The sequence below is a fragment of the Corvus brachyrhynchos genome, unplaced genomic scaffold (genome assembly GCF_000691975.1).
Source record: "Corvus brachyrhynchos isolate BGI_N302 unplaced genomic scaffold, ASM69197v1 scaffold4, whole genome shotgun sequence".
NCBI lineage: Eukaryota > Metazoa > Chordata > Aves > Passeriformes > Corvidae > Corvus > Corvus brachyrhynchos.
The window spans coordinates 5557620-5572699 of NW_008237878.1; the positions used below are offsets into that span (position 1 = coordinate 5557620).

A 15080-nucleotide genomic window follows, 5' to 3' on the forward strand; every position below is an offset into this window, starting at 1 on the left:
TTTGATCAATATTCTCATTTCTGCAAATTATGGTGACTGTGCCTGGTTGGGAACCAGGCTGAGAGAACATGGGAACATGAGAGTTACCAGAAACCTCCAGTACCTGTTTCTGCACACTGACCACACTGCAGTTTGTATTCGTGAACAACATTATGAAAGGGCCTTTTAAAAAGAATTTTCTTAATAAATTAATTATATATAAGCTTGTACTTTCCGGGGGACATCCCTCCTAAAAACTCCTTACGGGGACTGTACACTTTGCCCTGGATGTGTTAAGTCTATTAAATAGCAGCGCACTGATCCATCTGTTGTTTGGGAACAGGTGAAAGGTGAGGAAGAGGAGGAGAACACCTTGGAAGTGAAAGAGACTAAAGTTAAGGGCAAAACGTGAGTATCACCCTCTAAGGTCAACACCTAGGGTTGTGCATGGGGGATTCATAATTGTCTTCACAGTGAAGTAGAGATACTACCCCAGTTCGATGTACCTAGAGATCACGAGTGTTTTCTTCCTCAGCTGTGCTCAGTCTCTTGTACTCAGTGCTTTGGCTTTGAGTAATGCCCTGGCCCCTTATTAAGGGACACCAGGTGAGACAAGCATTTGGTCATGCTCTTACCCATCACTCCCTTTTGAGCTCTCAGATAGTTGGCAGGGGTGACTCCAGAGAGCTTAGTGCCCTGTGCCTGTGTGGAGGGCACCACAGAGTGCTGGGTACCATGTCCCAGCACAGGCTCTTCCTGCTGCAGGGAGAGAGGATGCTGCAGTTTGCATCAGGCTCTGTACTGCCAAGCTTGGAATATTATGTGGGTGCTGCAGGCTGGGCAGGCAGATGTTTTCTGAGCCATGAGAGCTGAGCGGTGCCTGTAAAGTGGCTCAAAAGCACGGTGCAGCTGCATTTCAAGAGTACAGTGGCTGTGGAGTTAAGTTGCCAGGGTAGACCTTGGCTTCTGACGTGCCCGGATGTCTCATATGATCCTGCCCTTGGGCCACCAGGCATGACATGAAGTATGTTCACTTCTGGCATCACCTCAGTCTGTCCAGTGCATCCTTACAGATTTGTAAAAGATTCTGTAGAACCTCCATCCAAAACGTTGCTCCTATTCTGGCCATCCTTAATTTCAGATCCTGTGGGCAAAAATCTGAGAATGAACAGACTTTTTGGGAACAGGTGCTTAAGATGTTTGTGATTAGTCTTCTGGACTTGTGCCCATGCTTCCTTTGATGCAGATCACTCCTGTCATCTGGAGAAGAATGGAAAAAACTCTTGCTGAAGCTTTATAAATGCAGGATTAAGGAGTGGTGTTTCACCATTCCTCTTCCAAAAAGGGAACGCAGTGGTTTTTTTGTGAAGCAAAGACTGTAACTGTGCCTGGACACAGTTCACCCTGGGCTGCTTCCCCAGTCTAGAGTAATCACACCTCCTGGGAGAAGACATCTCTATGTCTTGGAGGAGCAAGTAAAATACTTGCCCAAATCACACATTATACATGTGATATATGGTCACCCCTCCACAGGGGATGTTGCAGTGGGTGGATCTGAATGCTCTCTCAAGGGAGATCCCACATAACTTACCTGTTCTTCTCCCTTCCAGTGGGAAATTCTTCTCCGTGAAGCTGCCATCTCCTTTGGCCCCAGGAGCCAAGGTCCGTGTCTCTGTTGAAATGGTTTTCACGCACGTCTTGCAGCCCTATCCCACCCACATCACCCAAAGCGAGAAGCAGTTTGTGGTCTTTGAAGGAAATCACTATTTTTACTCACCGTACGTCACCAAGACCCAAACAACCCGTGTCAAACTGGCCTCCAGGAATGTGGAGAGTTACACCAAGCTGGGCAACCCTTCCCGCACTGAGGACATGATTGAATATGGCCCCTTCAAGGACATACCTCCATACAGCCAGGTAAACGTCTGTGCAAAGGGGTTGTGGCTCTGCAGAGAGCATCTTCCAGACATGGAAGATGTGTCTCAGAGGCTGGAGAGTGGGAAGCAGAGGCTTTCACGTAGAAATTGCAGGTCAAACACGAGTTAGACTGTGTGCAGGCCAGGAACGTGTGTATGTGCCAAGGAGGGTTCTCTGTGGCACATGGAGTGGATCATTTTGAGGGGAGCTTGCTCCTTACTTTGGGTCTGACAGTTTATCTTTTTTCCCCTCATTAGGACACTCTGAAGGTGCACTATGAAAATAACAGTCCATTCCTGACCATCACCAGCATGACACGAGTCATTGAGGTGTCTCACTGGGGTAACATTGCAGTTGAAGAGACGGTTGATTTAAAGCACACAGGAGCAGTGCTGAAAGGGCCTTTCTCCAGATACGACTACCAGAGACAGCCAGACAGTGGGATCTCTTCTGTCAAGTCTTTTAAGGTTGACATTTTGCACATGTATTTTTTTTGTAACTGTGGCTTCCCCCTTTTTTAGATCCCCAGAGGAAAAAAGATACAGTTGTCCTTTGCCTTTTGTTTGGTAACCATACCCCAATAATAAGGGAATATTAAAACTCTGGTCTATTTTCAGAGAAAGCTTGTGCTGCTTAGGAATAGCCTTTAGAAGCAGCATTAGGAGGTTATACACTTTATTGCATCTGCTGGTCCAACAGACTGCACATACCAGGGCATGTAGTGTTCTCCACGCTCCCACCCCTCCAATCTCAGGGACCCTCTAAACCCCTTACCCCCCTGTATTGAGATGTCTGCTTTGGGTCTTCCACTGTGCATGGGCCATTTATTCTGTCCCCACCTCCTTGTTTTCAGAGTTGCCTCTCTGTTATGCTCACAAAGCACTCAACAAGAATTAAAGCTGTGGCTCTGCTAGCCAGATGTAAAAAATATTATGTGTTCTCATCTGAACCAAAATCTTTCTTGCTGCTTGAAGCCTCGAAGATTGATTGTTGTAATTCTCTAGGGTGGTGCAGCCAAACAGAAATCTCATTTTGCTGAGTGCAAAGCCAGCAAGCCCAATGAGCTAGGGCAGCAGGCTGGAGTGAAGAGGGGATTGCTGTCCTGGTGGGCATGATGAGATCCTTGCTGTCTAGGGAGTTTGAAACTGGGCTGGAGAAAGCACATTAATTTGGAGGCCAAGTGATTTTAGTGCTGGCAGCCACTTGTGGGATTGCTTGTAATAGCACAATTTTACCACTCAGTGCAACTGAATGGCCATTTTGTCATGTCTCACGTGGGAGCACAGTTTCTCAATGCTTACCAGCCTTTATTGGTTTTGCCAGTTTCACTGAAAGTAACACCCATCTTGTGCACTCACTGTTGCTTCTCTCCATACAGACCATTCTCCCAGCTGCTGCTCAGGACGTCTATTACAGAGATGAAATTGGGAACATCTCCACCAGCCACCTCCTTGTCCTGGATGACTCTGTGGAGATGGAGATCCGTCCCCGATTCCCGCTTTTTGGGGGCTGGAAAACCCATTACATCATTGGCTATAACCTGCCAAGCTACGAATACCTCTACAATCTTGGTGGGTGGCTGAGGGGAAGGGAATAAAAACTGCCCTCTTGTGTGTTGAAAGGTGGTTGCTGTACAGTAAAGAATTGAAAGCTGTGATACACTGCACCTTAACAACAACAGTTGCCAGCTATTTTTTCTAGAATATGCAAATCCACTTTTTTTGTGCTTTCCTCAGGTCTTTGTAGACATCTGGTTAAACTATATCTGAGTGAGCTACTGCCCCCTGCTGCACAATTATCCATGCAAATTGTGCTCCTGCCTTGGGTGGGAGCTGAGCTTCAAGGTTGTCTCTTGTTCTCTGAGGAACTGTAACCACCCTCTGCTCTGCACTCTTAGGTGATCAGTATGCCCTGAAGATGAGGTTTGTTGACCACGTGTTTGATGAGCAAGTTACAGACTCTCTGACTGTCAAGATTGTCCTGCCAGAAGGTGCCAAGTAAGTGTCATTCCTCCTGGCTTGTTATTGCAGACAGTGCTGTGTTGGTGGCAGTTCTCCAGTCTGCTCTAATGGCCTGGGGACAGTGAATCAAAACCATGACTGTGCATATGGAGGAGATCTTGGAACACAGCTTTGCTTCCTTGTAGAGCCTTGTTTAAAGTGCATAATTTACCTTGTGCTAGAGGCCACAATTGGCCAGACAAGTCCTGGGTTACATCATCTCAAACACCATAGGGTCATGTGGAACTGTCTGGTTTTATCTGCAGGAATATCCATGTGGACAGCCCCTATGAAATCAATCGTGCCTCAGACGAGCTTCACTACACATATCTGGACACTTTTGGACGTCCTGTTATTGTGGCACACAAGAGCAACCTGGTGGAGCAGCACATCCAGGACATTGTGGTGAGTGTGGCCTCAGCAGTTGTGCCTCCTCTGAATTCAGCAGCATGGTCAAAACACCTAAGAAATGAGCACTTGCTGGACTGCATGGGTGGTTCTGCTGCTGCCTGAGGAGAGGGGTTAACCCCTGCAGTAACATGGGACTCTGCTCAGTGTTTGGAACTTACCTTGTAGGTTCATTACACCTTCAACAAAATCCTGATGCTGCAAGAGCCTCTCTTGGTGGTTGGAGCCTTTTACATCTTGTTCTTCACTGTGATTGTCTATGTCAGGCTGGATTTCTCCATCACCAAGGTCTGTATGATGAAGAGCCCTGTGGGAGTATAAGCAGATTTCTCAGCTGATGAATGGAGATTTTTCATACCAGTAATTCTCACTGAATGTTCCTGCTGTTCAGATGTTTTACTTGTTTGAAGTCCTGTTCTTGTTCAGCCTGAGCATTGGTACTCCAATGTAGGGCTGATCTGGTGTCTCCCTCTGCAGTGTTTTCACTGTTAAAACTATTTGTTGGGCTGGGCTAAGTGCTGAAAGGTGCTTGCCCTAATCAGCACTTGCACCATTCACCTAATTACTGTCAGTTGACTTAATTGCAAAAGGAACAGTTTCTATAACAGTCCTGTGGCAGATTGCAGGCATGGCTTGATGCAGGTCAAAGATACAACTGCTTTGATCTTCCCTTCTGTCCTGTTGCAGGATCCAGCTGCTGAAGCCAGGATGAAGGTTGCCTGCATCACAGAGCAGGTGCTTACTCTGGTGAACAAGAGGCTTGGGCTGTACCGTCACTTTGATGAAGCAGTGAATAAATACAAGCAGTCGCGGGACATCTCCACCCTGAACAGTGGCAAAAAGTCTTTGGAGATGGAGCACAAGGCACTGACGAATGAAATAGCCTCTCTGCAGTCTAAACTGAAGACAGAAGGCTCTGACTTATGTGATAAAGTGAGAAATTAAAATTTATTTTATAAGCTCTCCTGTTCTTGGCTCTGTCAAGTATTCTGCATGAGTTTTAACTGGGGGTTTAGTTTCTGCAGCCAGTCTAGGTTGTTTTTTTTATCTGAAAATGGCTTGATCTCTGCAAGGGGGTGTGAAAAGTGTTATTTTTGCAGTAATCTCAGTTATGCAGCCGTGTAAGTGTTGCTGGTAAACAGCTGCTTGTGCTGTTTCTTAAGTAGCCCTTGAACCAGCTGCATTTGTACACATTATTGAGTTTGTAACACAATCCTGATGCTTCTCATTGAGCTCATGGCAGTGACATTTAGGCAAAAATGGCAACTATCCACATATTAATAGTTCTGACTTTACTACTCACACCAGTCAACCCAAAATCTTCTCTCTCATCTCTTATTTTCTTGCACGTTTGCATTTGGTGGTGACAGAATTTTGGTAACATGATGCTCCTCGGGGGGTGTTTTGCTGTGCCATGTTGAAAGCCATGGCACAATGAACGTACACCCACTGTCCTGCCCTTCAAATACATTTTAACACTTACCCAAAACAGCCACTTAACCCCAAGTGAGGGACACTTTAGTCTCTAAGGTCCATTTAGTCAACAGCCAGCTTGGTTAATCTGTTATTAACTCTTAAGAGTAGCTCTGTCATTGCAGACCTGCTACTCACACACCATGAGTGTTAAGTGTAGGGACACAGCTTCCAGCTGTTAGAGCTGTGATTTAGCTTGAAGCCTTTAAAATCTGTCATTAAATACTCTTTAACAGTCTCTTGCCAGTATGGCTCCTGGGTCCTTGGAGCCCCTCTTATCTGCACTGCTTAGTTACCCGTTCATGGAATATTCTTCATAATGTGATGCCAGGGAGAGGTGATGGCTCAGGAGGCAACATTCAGGGATCGGAGATGTTTCTACTTAGCACTGACTTCATCTACCATCTCTTCTATTCCAGCTTCACTGTAGGGATTTTTTTGTTTTGTTTTGTCTCCTCTAATACTCCCTTGCTTTGTCACCCTGCCAGGTAAGTGAGATTCAGAAGCTGGATGGCCAAGTGAAGGAGCTGGTCCTGAAGTCGTCGGTGGAGGCAGAGCGGCTGGTGGCAGGCAAGCTCAAGAAGGACACGTACATCGAGAACGAGAAGATGCATTCCAACAAGCGCCAGGACCTGGTCTCCAAAATCGACAACATCCTCGATGCCCTGTAACTCTGCTTTAGCAGCCATGCCGAGGGGAGAGGTATGAAGAGAGATGAGAGTGATACACTTTGAGTCAAAACTCCTTCCCAGCAAAATTAGGGGAAAAGTTGATGTGGAATGTCTGAAAGTACATTTTGTTTTTAGATTTTTCTATAGAGCCTGTCTGCTCAGCAGCACGTGCTGTGCAAGGGACCACGCCATCATGTTTGGCTGGGTAATGGGGTTTCTTTACCAGAGGTGAGACTCAGCCAAGTTATGAAAGAGTCTCCTGCTTTTGGTTTGCCCTGTATAGATGTGCCCTGAGTAAACGCACACAAGGAGCCGGTCTGAGCACAGACATGCCCATGGCAAAGCTGAATGTTGCAGCTCTGGAAAGAATAAAAAATACCTTTGTTCTACTTTGAAATAAAACCGTCACTGCCTCGCCTCTACGTGTTGTGCTGGGCTGGGGGGAGGTGGAGGGGCTGGGTAGCCCCATCCTGCCCATGGCCAGGCAGTGCAGTTCCCTGTGGAGCAGAGTTCAGCCCTGACCACTCCTGCCTCCTGTCAGCTGTGTGCCCTGAGGTCAGAGCTCTGCCACCCCGCAAAGCCCTGACCCAGACAGGGGCGAAAGCCAAGCCCTTGTTCCTCAGGGATGTGCATGCACTTACACCCTTACGGGGAGAAAAACAACAGAACCCCTGCCGGCCTCTTACTGTGTGCTGCATGTGCCAAAAGTCCCTGCATCCCTTGTGCTGCCCATGTAGGTCCTCACTCACACTTGGATACCTTGGGGGGTGCTGCCTCAATTCACTGTTGAATACCCCAGACATAGCTGCAGGGACAGCACTATGGTTCTCCCCAACTGCCTTTGCCTGGCACAGTTGTTTGGGCCAAAGTGGTTAGAGATCCTCATACAGCAAAAACCAGAAGGGGCTGTGTGTCCCTCTGTCTGCCCTGAGCTGCAGGTGTTGGCAGCTACCCAAGGGTGGGTGTGTGTGCAGCCTCTCCACTGGGCACCTGCAGCTTCCTGTCAGAAGCAGACTCTGCAGAGAGTCTGGAGGCTGCCTGCAGACTCGGCAAAGCACAGGGCTGCCCCACAGAGCAGTGGCTCACGAGGAACCAGTGCCAAACGTGGCTGTGCTGGGGAGTGAAGGTTTGCCACAGTACCTGCACTGGCCCCCTGTCAGGCTTGGGGCAAACACAGCCCATGTGGCTCAGTGCTGCCTGCAAGCCCTGTGCTTGGATGTGCACAAGCAGCAGGACACTTGCCAGCCCTTTGCCAGGCCACCCGCACTGCTGTCCCTCTGTCCTGGACCCACATAGCCCAAATCTGTCACAGACACACTTGTCTCTGCTCCTTACTAGCCCCTCTTACCTGAGATAAAAGTTGTCTTTATCCTCTCCTGTGATGATTTTATCCTTGTACAGAGGATGCACTTAGTTGGAAAGCCCTCTGCCCTGGCCACACAGCTTCCAAAGTGGTTTGTTAGGAGCTTTTTGCAGTAGGCCTGAGCCCAGGCACCCAACACAGTGTCACCAGGTGCCAGCTCTGTCCCATGCCCACTAACCTCACCCTGCAGCAGAGTGAGCAAGCTTAAATCCCTGCCTCACTGCTCCCTGTGCAGATGCTATGGGGAGCCCTGAGACAGTGAGTCCTACCTGACCAGCTGCAACCAGCTAAAATCAAACAAATGGTCATTAATCTATCGAGCCAGAACACACACCATACTCAGGGAGTACCAGGTGCATCCAAAGCCAAACAAGGGCTGCCTGTTGCACCCAGCCAAAGCAGGCAGGTCCAGAGGATGAAAAAAGGGATCAAACTAGACTTGGGTGATCCCAAAGTCACCCTTAACTTTCCACATCCCCAGCAGAGGAAAAGCAGTGCCACCCTTCCTTCCCACATACCACTTCTGCCTGGCTGGACAGGCAGCTCAGACCCCTGAGGGTACAGTGGAGCTTGTGGCACCTGTTACAAAGCCCTGTAACAGGGGTTGATGGTGTCTGTGTCTTTCCTTTTCTATCCCAACGGGATCTGGTCAGTCAGCACACACCTCAACCCACACAGCTACTGGACAGCTTCAGATCCTGCTTGTTAATGGAAACCACATCTGCAAAGACAGCAGCTCTAAATAGGATGAACACAGGCAGCCCTAGCTAAAAAGGCCTCCTGTCCCCAAGGAGAGCTGCCCCAGTTCCTGAGGCTGAGAATAAAACAGCCGGTGCTGAAGTGATGCCTCACTCCTCTTCACACAGCTCCTTTCTGCCACCCTCCCTGGGGGTACACGGCCTCCCACACTGCGCTCCCTGAGCTCCTTCTGCCCCAGTGCTGCTCCTGCAGTAGTACATACATCAGGGAACCTTTTAACAAACACACAGCAGCAGAGTGACCTAGAAACCTGAGCCATTTCTGGATTCCTGCACATTTACTACTGAGAATAAATGAGAAAAAAAGAAAAACCACAGCACCTACCAGGAGCTTAGAATCTCCAGGAGCCAGGGGAGAGACAGAGCACCAACACCTGATGGCAGCAAATGGACCAATTAGGGCTGTAGCTGTTTGTGTCTGCCAAATTTAAAGGGAGCAGCTCCCAATCCCTGGGGTGGGGGAAAAGGATCACTGGGTCAGGAAGGTGGTTAGCTGTTCATCTGCTGTCTTCCCCATCAGCTCTGAGGGCTCAAGGGAGCCTGGCTTCAAAATCTCTCTCCCATGGTTGGGTTTTACAAACTATAAATACATCCAAGGAGGTTTCCAAATGGTCTCCCTGCTCAGACTCCATGATATGCCCAGGTACTCTCCCTTGCCAGATGGGTGACCCGAGGTGCCCACTGAAGACTGGAGGAGCTGCTGCAGGGCAGCCCAAATGGAGCTGTCAGGGAGCTCAGTCTCTCATCTATGTGGCTCAGGTGGGGCTTGCTTTATTCCTCCCGCCACTGTCCCCACGGCGGACTCCTCTTCACACAGCTCCTTTCTGCCACCCTCCCTGGGGGTACACGGCCTCCCACACTGCGCTCCCTGAGCTCCTTCTGCCCCAGTGCTGCTCCTGCAGTAGTACATACATCAGGGAACCTTTTAACAAACACACAGCAGCAGAGTGACCTAGAAACCTGAGCCATTTCTGGATTCCTGCACATTTACTACTGAGAATAAATGAGAAAAAAAAGAAAAACCACAGCACCTACCAGGAGCTTAGAATCTCCAGGAGCCAGGGGAGAGACAGAGCACCAACACCTGACGGCAGCAAATGGACCAATTAGGGCTGTAGCTGTTTGTGTCTGCCAAATTTAAAGGGAGCAGCTCCCAATCCCTGGGGTGGGGGAAAAGGATCACTGGGTCAGGAAGGTGGTTAGCTGTTCATCTGCTGTCTTCCCCATCAGCTCTGAGGGCTCAAGGGAGCCTGGCTTCAAAATCTCTCTCCCATGGTTGGGTTTTACAAACTATAAATACATCCAAGGAGGTTTCCAAATGGTCTCCCTGCTCAGACTCCATGATATGCCCAGGTACTCTCCCTTGCCAGATGGGTGACCCGAGGTGCCCACTGAAGACTGGAGGAGCTGCTGCAGGGCAGCCCAAATGGAGCTGTCAGGGAGCTCAGTCTCTCATCTATGTGGCTCAGGTGGGGCTTGCTTTATTCCTCCAGCCACTGTCACCATGCAGGCTTCTGCCACCAGGGCTACTCCAGCAGGTCCCTGGCCAGGGGTGGCCTTGCAGGCACCATTTTTGGCTGGCTTTGGGATCTCCCTGAACTCCAGCAGGCTGCTGCTTTGTAAGGATATCCCTTATGTCTTCCAGGCTTGGCAGCTCATCAAGTGTGAGGAGCTGGAGCCAGCAGGTTTCCCAATGCATCACAGCCAATGTTAAGCAGGGATGTAGGCACTGCCACCAGGGAATCCAGTCATGAGGGCTCCTCTTCCTTTTAGCCATGCTCGTGGCCATCTAACCTGAGACCGGTGAGCAGGGGGAATCCCAAGTTGATGGAGAGGACCATCTCCATTTTCCTGCTGCCTCCAAAAATAGCCAGGCCTTCAAGAGAGAGCTGGGAGCCGCCGAAGGACTGTCTCTGCTGCTCTTCACAGAAGTTTTTCTGAGCTAGAAAGTTCACTTGTGATCTTGCTCAAAAAAAATAGCCTGGGGAGGCTCTTATGAGTTGGGAGGCATCTGCTAGGGGAATTGCAGAGCAGCAGAAGGAAAAGAAAGGCTCAAATATTAGGAGCACTTGAGACCCTCCAGCAGATTAACATCTCATGTGTGATTAAAGCTGAGCCCTGCTGGGAGTTCGTGTTTAGTTTTATTCCTGTGCAGAGTTTGGAACCAAAAGGTTGGAAGGGCTGAAATTTGCCTCTGCAGCAAAAGGAACAAAGTGAAGAGAGAAGAAAAAAAAGTGTACATAGCAGAAGGAAAAGGAAACCACACAAATGCAAGATTTGCTGGCAAAAGCGAGCAGCCATGATTTCAGATCCCAGCACAGCACAGCCACCTGCCTTGCACGGGCATCTCACTGCTCCCACCACCTCCCCACACCTCCCCTGCTCACCAGGGTGATACCCACACCCACAGCTTCTCCTGGGAGTCCTGGGCAGCCAGAGAACAACTTCTCCCTCTTTGGCTTCTTGTTTACAGTCTTCCAAGGGAAACTGTAGAACTGAAGACCAGCCCAGGAGCTCCAACCCATCCTCCAGTGGGTGCTGAAACTCAAGGGCTGGAAAGAAAATCAGGTTTTATATTAGGTGCATGGTAACTCCCACCCACAGCCTCTGGCCCTAGCCAGCCTCTCATCTCTGTGGGTGGGGATAGCCCAGTACTATTTCCATACCACTGACCCTTTCTCCCCTCCCCATGCTGACACCTCCCCTCTGCTCTGCAGGGACCAACCACCTCTTTATTTATTTTTCACCCAACAGAAGAAAATCACCGGGCTTAACTCAGAGCAAATCCTGCGGGTCTGTGGTTGGCTCTGAAGGTGCCACGTCTCTGTACACCTTGGGGAGCACATACAAAGCACACCTGGTTTAGCAGTGTCTCTTCCAGCTGACCTGACCCTGCCACTTCAGCAAGAAGCAGAGCTGGAGCACATGCCAAGCGCCATGCAAGCAGCCATGCTTTAATGCTGCCTGCTGTGTTACAGCCTCAGGGATCACACCCTCACTGCACCTGTGCACACCCTGCACCAGCACAGGGAGTTTTGGCAAGCTCTCCTGTTCAACAGCATCCATGGTCTGTCCCCTTCATCAGTCCATGGACCATTCCTGCAGTGGGGCACACAACCTTGGGTACCCCATCACCATGGCAGACCTGGTGAACATTCCCTGCAGGGCTCCACAGATGGAAAGACAGACTTCCCACATGCTGTTTCACCATTTCCCTCCCTCCATCCTCAGTAGTGCTGCCTGGCTCCCAGTCTACCCAGTCTGTCAGCTGCTCAGCACCATCTGGTGGCTGTGGACCAGTGACCCAGAGACTGGTTTGGCCAGTTTGAGCTATTTCTGGCCAAAAGGTAAAGGGTATCCCATACCCTCTTTGCCAGCACCCGCTCCCTCACCAGCACAGGGTGGGCCGTGTCCCAGAGGGGGACCATGTCCTACCAGGCAGCAGCACTGGGATGAGGACCATGTCCCAGTGGGTGGCAGTGCCCAGAGGGATGGGAGAATATCCCCAAGGTGCTGGTGGGGCCCATGAGGCCCAGGGTGCTGCCATGGCACCTCACTGCCTCCACTGCCACTAGAGGCCGACAGTGCCAGGGGAGTGGCACTGCCAAGCTGGACACCCCCACCTGCTCTGTCCCCGGCCACTGCTGGCCACACCGCTTGGGGGACCCATTGCCACGCTGGCACATGGGCCAGCCCTGGCCTAGGATGGCGGCGAGCATCATTCTTTCTTTCTTTTTTTTTTGCTTAAATTTATTTTTTTTTTCCCCCCCTCTTGCTCCTCCTTGTCCAATTTGTCTTCAAAGCTGACATGAGAGAAAACCCCAAATGACAGCGCCTGCCCGGCACAGTTTTACCACAGTATCCTGAAAAAGGCATCTGGTGAGCTGATAGTGCAGGGGGGCTCCGGGCGGGAGCCCCTGCCGGAAGCAGAGGACTGGTGGCGGTTGAAGGGCCGATGCTTCAGCACGGGCAGCAAACAGGAAACGTCCTCAGGGCACAGGGAGCTCCTCTGGGGCTGCTCCAGGGTCTTGAGGCACAGCCAAGGCAGCCCACCCCACTGGGGCCATGGTGGGCTTGCTGGGACCCCCGTCCTCCCTGCCCAGGCCCACTGCCATCTTGTTCAGGGCTCCAAGTTGCACTATTGAGCTGCCTCCTCCTCCCAAGGACAGCAGACATGCACGCTGAAGCTGGAGGAGCACCACAGGGTTGGTGTGGGCCTTGCCTGCCACGGCAGACCCAACTTTAATGGCTCTGGTGTCAGGGGATGTCCTCCATTGGTGTCACTTGCGTGGCTCTCCATAGTGCCCAGCCTGAAGCCTCTGCTGTGCCAGGAGCTCCAAAGGCAGTGGGGAGCATCCTCCTCCCATGGGGACACGAGGGCTGAGCATGGCAGTGGCTCACGAGGCACAGCCGCGAGGTGCAGAGCATCGCTTGGCCAGCAGGGATGCAGCTGCCTCAGCCCGACAGCGCAGGCTGGAGAAAGCCGACCCCAGCAAAGAGCGACCCGAGAGACCTCTGAGTTCAGCACGACGTGGGACAGTCAAAAGAGAGGAGAGCACAGCGACAGAAAGCAGAGAAGCTGTGAGCTCACAGCTAAAGCAGGAGCCACACTGCACATTGTGTTGGGTCCCTCCCCACCGAGGGGAGATGTTGGCTCAGGCATGCAGGCTCTGCTGGCTGCCTCTGTGTCTTTGTGCCTCTGAACATCACGCTCTGCCACATCCAGCTGCAGGGGACACAGCCTGGTGCTCTGTCCCCATCCTTCACAATTCCTGGCTGTACAAGGCGAGTGGGTGGTTGTGCAAGGCTCTGCACAACCTTGTCATTAGGACAGTATTTTGCTCTCAGCCAGGTACACAAGCAAAAAGACCGTGGGTATGTCTTGTCCTCTGACTCTTGAACTGGTCCAGACTAGAGTGGTCCAGGACCAGAGATGCTGGCTAACCAAATATCCTCCCATGGTGAAATTTTCATGCTCATCGCCTACAGAGCAGCATCACAGTGGCAATGGTTCGGAACAGGGATGGGGAAGGTGATGGCAGTGCTTGGCACCTCTCTGGTAAACATGCTGTGCAGAGAAAAAGGGACTGGTGTAGGAAATGACAGTGAGGAGCTCAGGGCCAGCCCCCAGGGCTGCTGCCACTAAAAGGCAGGATGGTGTCCTCAGCCAGATCCAGCTGCTCAGGGTCCCAGGCAGCCAAAAACAACATTTCCCTGCTGCTCAATGTACATGCCAACACACTTCTAGCATAACCTTTGGCACCCAGGGAGATTATACAAGCTCAAGGCATTCAGAGAGGGTTGATGAGGAGGATTTAGAGAAGCTGGTGATGGAAGAGCACATCCACGTGATGTGCGTTAGCAGGGACAAGGTGTGAGCTCAGGAATGGAGGATCAAGTGAGAACTAGCTCTGGACAGGTGAATTACTGAGGTGCTAAGGCTAAAAAGGAGTAATACAACCAGAGCATCAGAGCAAGCATGCTAGCTGAGTGTCCTTGATAGATTGGTCCTTCATATCAGGGGGTACTGTTTGGGATATATAAGACCTGGCTCGTTTGAAAAGGAGCTCGTGGGACAAAACTACAGGAATTGAAGGATTCCTCATCATCCAGATAAATGAATGACACTTGCTTCCGAACGAGGCTGCAGCTCTCCAGAAGGTGGGTGGATACAAAAACCTCTTGGCTTTATCCCAGCCAACAGTCCGAGAGAACCCTGTGGGTGCAGAGCATGGGCAGCAGCCGCAGGAGCCGGGAGCACAGGAGGATGCTCGTCCCAGGGGCAGCGAGCTGGGATCGCACCCTGCCTGCGCTCCCTCCTCACTCCGTCCCTGCTGATTCCTGCGCCCGCAGTGCCCCCTGCCTTCGCTTGCACGGCCCATGCGGGGTCCTAGGTCAGCTCTACCCACAAGATTTGGTGTAACCTCCACCTTGGGATATTCCAATGCCAGAGAATTAGAACAGGCAGCAGCTTTTGCTACCTTTGGGACAGCAGTTGCTGCGCCACAGGGCGCCTTCGCATGGCAGCTTTATGAACTGGCAACAATTCTATCAGACGGCAGTGCCGGAATTTGTTACTCTTACACTTTACTGATGACTTGAAAGTGGACTTCAATTTTCATCACGTGTATTCAGCATCGCTGGATACCCAACACATGTAGCGAGAGAACAAGGCAGCCCAGACAGGCGCTGCACCCCTTGCTCCTGCAGGATTTACCTTGACTGCTCACGGAAGATTTTGTCACCCACCCCTGCTTTCTATGGCCAGGACTGTCAGCTCCCACTCTGGCACTGCCCACCTCCAGCCTCATAGCCAGGAGCAAGCATCACCTTTGCAATAGCTCGGCCGGCACAGGAGCATGTGCTTGCAGCTGGCCCCTTCGCCCACTCCCCTGCTGATCTGCGAGGAGGGAAGAAGTAAACCGGACCAGAAGGGGACTGAGATGGAAAATGTCTCTCCCTGACTCTTCATCCAGCCCAGGGGAGAGAAAAGTCCCTGGTTCCCCTTCTT

The 15080-nt window shown here is 51.0% G+C and overlaps 1 protein-coding gene across 1 annotated transcript; it reads left to right on the forward strand.

Moving 5' to 3' along the window:
* Positions 1-76: 76 nt before the first annotated feature.
* Positions 77-6866, forward strand: RPN1 (ribophorin I). Its single transcript, XM_017732305.1, has 10 exons — positions 77-130; positions 290-387; positions 1590-1896; positions 2154-2363; positions 3275-3467; positions 3794-3893; positions 4163-4301; positions 4473-4592; positions 4992-5237; positions 6266-6866. The coding sequence occupies exons 1-10, from the start codon at positions 77-79 to the stop codon at positions 6446-6448; spliced, it is 1650 nt and encodes a 549-aa protein (XP_017587794.1). The 3' UTR covers positions 6449-6866.
* Positions 6867-15080: the final 8214 nt, after the last annotated feature.

Coding starts and splice junctions, on each gene's coding strand:
- RPN1 (XM_017732305.1), top strand. CDS start 77: ATGAGAGTTACCAGAAACCTCCAGTACCTGTTTCTGCACACTGACCAC. Junction 388..1,589: donor ACTAAAGTTAAGGGCAAAAC/GTGAGTATCACC, acceptor TCTCCCTTCCAG/TGGGAAATTCTTCTCCGTGA. Junction 5,238..6,265: donor GCTCTGACTTATGTGATAAA/GTGAGAAATTAA, acceptor TCACCCTGCCAG/GTAAGTGAGATTCAGAAGCT.